We start from the raw sequence: 6,812 nt of genomic DNA, 5'->3' as shown, positions 1-6,812 counted from the left end.
AAAAAAAAAAAAAAAAAAAAAAAAAAAAAAAAGTAAATTATAAAACTAATATTTTGTTCACATGACATTATTAACCTGTGTAACAAATTTGTTGATGATTTGAGTAATTAATAGCAATGTTTTTGTTATTATGGATTTTTAACATATGCTGGTTTATTTTAAATAGGTATAATAATATCTATAAAAAACATATTTATTGCCTCTTAAATTAGTTGCATATTTCTACTTTTGGATAGTCCCATTAAAAAAAAACAACATATGTTTTCATTTTAACATATTGGGTCATGAATAGGTTTCTTAGAAATTAAAAACAAAACTATTAACTCACGAAAGATCAGTATCTAATATTATCAACAGACGTCTCACTATTTTTTACTCAACTCCAAAGTACCATTTCTAAACTCTGCTCCGAAACGTTGCCCATTCTTGTATTACTGTTATTCAAAGAAAATAGCAGATGGATGTGTGATTTTGACACAAATCCTTTTCTAGTTACTTACTCTCGGCGGCCAGGACACATTTTAAGTGACTTAAGAAATTCCACAGGACAGGAAGAGAAGCTTCTTATAATCAAAGTTTTATATTTAAAATTCTGTATAAATATTCATTTGAGTAAACATTTGTCTCAGATATCCTTTTCGGTATATACTGTGTTCATATGTTTAATCACGTTTTCATTAAAATGTCATGTCTCAAGAAAACATCCTGATTTGGGAAGTACTACTTTTTGTGAGTTTTAGAAATCTAAATATTAAAATTTAAACATTTCATTATTTTCTATTCTAATTTATAGTTGAAATTAAAGAACTAGAGAATGTAGAAATCAGTAATTTATAATGCTTTGAGAATCACACTGTATGAGGTCAAAATGGATGTTCTTTATGAAAAGTCAGTTATAACTTGCAATTTTCTATCCTGTGTCCTAAAAAAATAAATTTTCTAAGTGCTTAGTAAGAGTAGGGGAGATCAGTAGTGGAGACTAGGATTTGCTGGATACTCTCCCTTCTTTCCTTCTTTAGGAAATTTAAAATCAGAACTAGCCCTAAAAGCTTTTTAAAGAGGTAACATTTTAACTCTTCATAAACTATTGGTTGGATTTGGCAGTTACAATTTTAAAATATTAACAGGTTACTTAAGACTTTAAAAAATATATTTATCAAAACACATATTTTAGGTGTTCATGTCTTGGTGTGTTTTGGAAAATACCATAAACTGTGTTGTTTATAATCAATAGAAATTTATATCTCATGGTTCTGGAGGCTGGGAAGTCCAAGACAAAGGACTCTGCTTTCTCATAGTCTTCTCACGGGAACCTTGCATGGTAGAGAAAGAGGGAGGGATCTCTGAGGTCTCTTTTATAAGGACACTAATTCCATTCCTTAGGATTCTGCCCTCATAATCACCTCCTGAAGTCTGCATCCCTTAATACTACCCCTTTGGGAGTTAGAATTTTAACATATGAATTTTAAGGGAACACAAACATGCAGTTTATTAGTTTGTGTGTATGTGTGTGTTCAGCTTATTTCCACAGAGCAGTAAACTTTTTGAACATTTCCTTAGAATTCTGCTTCTAAAGAATGCACAAGGAATAGAATTACAGATCTCACATGGGAAATGAAAAATACAAAATTACACACTTGTTAAAACTGCAAGGGAACAAATAATGTTTTTTCTCTATGCCATTAGAGAGTGAAGCCCCCCCTCCTGCCTGCTTGATTTCTACTTTGGGCAATGACATGAAAGTTATGCAGACCTTGACTATAATGTGAGGGAACCAGCCACAAGACTGGATTGTATTTTAATTGTGAGAAACTCTGATCATCTTCACCTAATCAGTTTTCCCATTGTATATACCATGTGCATGACATAATTTTAAAAGACCAACTGCGTGATATTTGTTTAGTTTTTCCTCAAATGTTTTCTTAATGAAAACATGATTAAACAAACATGTGCCCAAAGCTTTGACTCTGGTTTTATTTATGGACATTTATACTTGGTCAGATTGACTTCATGTTGGCTGCTACAACTTCTAAAAGGCCCTCTCGTGTGTAAGTATCAAACTTCGAAACAAAGGAAGGGATATTCTTTAAGTCAGTGGTCCTCAGAATGTTGTCTTCAAACCAGTGGCATTAACGTCACATGGGAACTTGATAGAAACTCAATTTCTTGGGCTCTATCCCAGACTTACTGAATTGGAAACTCTAGGAGTGCCACCCAGCAATCTGTGTGATGCTACGAGCCCTCTGGCTGATGTTCAGGTTTGAGAACCACTATTGTAATTATGAACTATGTCCTTTACATACAATTTTAGTATTATTAGGCATGCATTGAGATGTGTCCAAGGCAAGGGGCTCATGATGGTTGAATCAATTTTAATTGGTTAAGTTCTGAGTGACATAAAGTCATCTAAATGTGTATGTGTCCTCTCCATAGAAAATCACATCTTGGAGGATGTGAACAAGTGTGTGATAGCCCTCCAAGAGGGCGATGTGGACACTCTGGACCGGACTGCAGGGGCCATCAGGGGCCGGGCAGCTCGAGTCATACACATCATCAATGCTGAGATGGAGAACTATGAAGCTGGAGTTTATACTGAGAAGGTGCTGGAAGCTACAAAATTACTTTCTGAAACAGGTAAGCATGGGTATTAGGTCTGGCCAAAATGTTAATATCTTGATTAGTTTCCATATTTGAATAAATCTGTGTCATTGATTTCTGTAGGCCTTTATGCTTCTAAATTGCACATAATCGTGGAATGGATAGAGTACTTGAGTGTTCTCTCTGTTTTTTGAGTTTGAATTGGAATAACATTAGGAGATATTAGGAGAATGACAATTTTACTGCTTTGCATGCGTATATTTCTTTATAGTTTTCATGTAGATCACTTGATTCTCACAAACACTTAATAAAATTTTTCTGCTTACTTCATTATCTCCAATTATGGATGAGATAATTTTATGGTTTGAGAAAATTACGGTTTGAATTGGCTAAGAGACTGGAATGACGTCACAGGGTTATAAAATAGTGCAGATGTGATAAGAACTTGGAATCTGTAAGTTAACCTTTTCTTCATTTATTGCTTGAGAGGATAGGACCTTAAGGAAAAACTCTGAACAGCCAGTGGAAAGCATAAAGGCTCTAGATAGTGCGTGGATGTGATGTGCTCAAAGAAAGGTGGTGGCTGCTGACAAAGAGTTAGGCTTTCAGCATATTCCCTTTCTTTCTAGGAAAGCTTTACATGCCCTTCTTCAGGGGCATGTGGCTGCTCAGAGGACTCACTGCTATGGTAAGGCATGGTTACTTATGGAAGTTTGTCAGAGCTTGCACATGCATTGGGGTGAAAAAAAATACTTCCACTGAATTAGAACAATCTACAACTCTGGAGAATATATAAAAGACTGGCCTGTTTTAAGTAGTTCTCCCCTCTTGACCAGTGTCTTTTGGCTTCCTCAGGCCTTGTATATTTGTATATATGAGAATAGATATATAGTCCAAGGAATGAAAGGAGACTAGAGAATAGAAAAAGTGAATGTAAGTCCACATTGGATAAGGTTGTTAATGAATAATGAAGTGGTGCATATATATGCACAGAAGGGCCTCTCCCCTCAGACCCTAAGGGGGACCTTCATGGTTTTGCATATGAGCTTTGAATGCCACTAGGCATTTTAAAAATAGCCATCTCTGAAAGGTCAGCTATAACCGTGTTCCAAGTTCTGCATGATGAGATATGTTGGTAGAAATACGTTACTTTTTATGGGGAAAAGATTATTTACAAAAAGTTCTGTAGGTATTTGTTAGCCTGGAATAGCAAGGAAAACATAATACATAAACACAGGTATTGGTCATTCTCTTTGAAATATAAGCAGAAACAGAATGGCGTGGCATCATGTTATAAAGAGCACATCTAGAGATTGTTGCCCTTGGAACATCCTTACAGACTTAGAATTATAAATAAAAACAATAATGATGACAAGATATAACTGCATTTGAATTAGCTGAGAGTCAGCATGCTTTCTTTCATATAAGCTTGCCCTTTACATTCAATTGAGTAACACAAAGCAAGCCATACAGTATTTCTTTCCTCACTTGGAAGAGTTATAAAAAGGTATTTTTTTTTCTAATTCTCCAAATTAAGGACTTTTTCTTTAGTAACCTTTAGGGAAACCATCTCACATTTTGTGGCTTTCAGCTCCTAGCCCATCAGCTCTATTCTTGTACAAAGTCTCAGCTTCATGTGGGATTTCTGACAGAGTAACACTCACTTGGGTCTGACACTAGATAAACAATACCAGAAGGGAGGAAGACCTAGAGGCAGGACTCAGTTCCTGCCCACTCATGACTGGTGGGAAGGACACTTGTGGCAGATGAAAGATACAGAGCATATTGCCAATTTTCATCTGACTTTCTGCCCACAGATAGCTCAGGCACTGTTCAAATGACATTTTAGAACTTTTTCTTATTGTATCTTGGACTGCTTTGACAACAGGAGTGCTGCTTACTAGGTCAAAATCTAAAGGTAAGGACAATTGCTTAGTTGATTGTAATATTTTAACATAATTTTCACCCAAAATCTTGATATGTAAATAATGTTCTGGTTGATTTTTCTACTTGAATAAAACAAATAGTCGTTCATCCTAGATTGTTGTTGCTAATCAAGATTTTTGCTCTTGTTCTGAGTTTTAAAATTTTATCCTAGCTTGCAATGATTGAGCACTCTGGGGGCTTAACTAATGGCACCTTTCTTATTTTGATGTCCATATCCAATTCCTAATTGAATATGGTAGATGAGCAGGACATTTAAATTCTACTGTTCAGGATTTATTGAAGTTAACTAGGAAAGTAACCAGGTAGAGACTGAAATAGACAGCTTATATATAACTTTAATTGAAAACATAGGAATAAGCATCAAGGAAAAGTGGGTGTCAGTGGACTAAGAGCTAGAATACAAAGGTATACAATGTCTTTGGTATTTGTCCCCAGTTGTTCTTCTCTTTCTGAAACAGGAATAATGTTGTTATTTTGCGAATAACTAGAGAGATTGCCAAAGAAATGAAATAAGAAAACTTTAGCTGTTAACTCACTGATTGCTAATTAGAATTGCTGGGGAATGTGCTTGCATAGAGTAGACATATGGAGTTTGAGGATGACCACAGGATCAGTTCTGTAATTATGGTTGTACAAAGTTTTGTTGGTGTGTGTGTGTGTGTGTGTATGTTGTCTAAAATGATTTAGTTCTAATGTCATTGTGTGTATGTGCTAAGGAGACATAAGATATGTGTCCTCAAAATGGAAACTGCTATGCATGTCCCTGATGCCAAATTATCTACCTTTTGGTTAGTTTTGTTTCTGACTTAAACAATTTTAGAGCCATGTTGAATTGGCCACTTCTCTATGTGCCTCTATCAAATTTTGTCATGAGAGTACATTGTAGGGTGAAAGAGGGTGGCAGTGGGAAAAAAGGGAAAAATGCCAAGAGGAAAGATAAGGAAAAAGAAGACAAAATGTCGTGGTTTTGGTTGTTGTTATGGAGGCTGCCACACATACTAGGTTGTACCCATTGATTTTTTGTTTGATATTTTATTTTTAAAAAATTCTGTGCCATTAGATTCAAGACCCTAAGTCAGACATTCTCAACCTCTGTACTGTTGACACTTTGGTCTGAATAATTGCTTCTTGGGGAGAGTTCTGGGGACTGTTTTGTCCATTATGGGAGGCTTAGAAGCATCCCTGGACTCCATCTGCTAGATGTTTGTAGCATCTCTTTCTTCTACATGCCAAGTTGTAACTACCAAGATGTCTCTAGACATTGTCAGATATCCTTGAAGGAGGTGGGTTGTGGTGGGCAAGATAATGTGCATGACTGCCCTAAAGTAAAGAAATAACCCAAAATAGGGACAACAGGGACAAGTTCAAACAGGACAGATTGGAGCCTATATACTGTGGACATAGTGAAAAGGAAGTGGGGTTGGGAGTATATTACTAAGAAGAATCTATAAAAGCGCAGAATAATCAAACAGCCTTGACTGAACTGGATGTTGCTGCTGAAGGTATTTACACACAGGCAAGCCCCTGTGTAGACAGGTGAATGGCTGCAGGGGTAGGTCACTGTAGGGAGACTCCCACTTTACCACCTGGCTGCCCTCACAGAGTGGCTGGAAAATTGAGAGGTATCCAAAGAGTGATAACACATCTGTGGTTTATTTTCCATGAATTTTCTTTCCTTAGTAAAGACAGTGCTTTGCTTAAGAATGCTTCTTGTCTTGTTATGAATGCTGAGTTAAATTTAAGAAAATTTTGTAGATTATTAGTATGCTAAGAATTATAGGATAGCATTAGGTACAAATGTACCTGTTCATTTTCTTATAAAACAATCTAGGCTGATGAAAACACAATAAATTGGATCTACAGCAGGCCCATTAAATACTTATGTGGCATATTTGATGGGCTCTTCAATAAAATCTGAATTGTAACAAATTGCCAACAGCTTGGTAGTAAGTACACGCTTGACCAGACCCATCTTCATAGATCTCATTTACAAAGTCGGGTTGCTGCAGGAGGCTGAGGAGGGGTGAAAGCACATTCAGTGATATCATATTTAGATATGCATACAGTAGCTCATTCTTCACTGAATGGATTATACTGAAATGTCATTTTTGTAAATTTGATAGCTGATTCAAGTTTGTGGCCATGTGAGCATGACTAGGTTAAAAGATCTGTGAGATTCTGCCAGACATTTTTTTCTTCAGAGGAAACAATAAACCAAAAAAAAAAAAAAAAAAAAAAAAAAAAAAAAAAAAAAGAAAGGATATTTT

The 6,812-nt window shown here is 35.8% G+C and overlaps 1 protein-coding gene across 11 annotated transcripts in view; it reads left to right on the top strand.

Annotated features, from left to right (window-relative positions):
* The window catches only part of CTNNA2 (catenin alpha 2), a 1,170,559-nt gene that overhangs the window by 1,072,761 nt on the left and 90,986 nt on the right, over positions 1 to 6,812 (top strand). For all 11 annotated transcript variants that reach the window (XM_017888532.1, XM_017888525.1, XM_017888528.1 and 8 more), the window contains one exon: positions 2,434 to 2,634. In XM_017888532.1, the coding sequence (XP_017744021.1) occupies positions 2,434 to 2,634 (201 nt within the window). The remainder of the gene's footprint in view (positions 1 to 2,433; positions 2,635 to 6,812) is intronic.

The sequence above is a fragment of the Rhinopithecus bieti genome, unplaced genomic scaffold (assembly GCF_001698545.2).
Source record: "Rhinopithecus bieti isolate Rb0 unplaced genomic scaffold, ASM169854v2 scaffold_17655, whole genome shotgun sequence".
Taxonomy (NCBI): Eukaryota; Metazoa; Chordata; class Mammalia; order Primates; family Cercopithecidae; genus Rhinopithecus; species Rhinopithecus bieti.
This window is presented reverse-complemented; position numbering and strand designations above follow the sequence as displayed.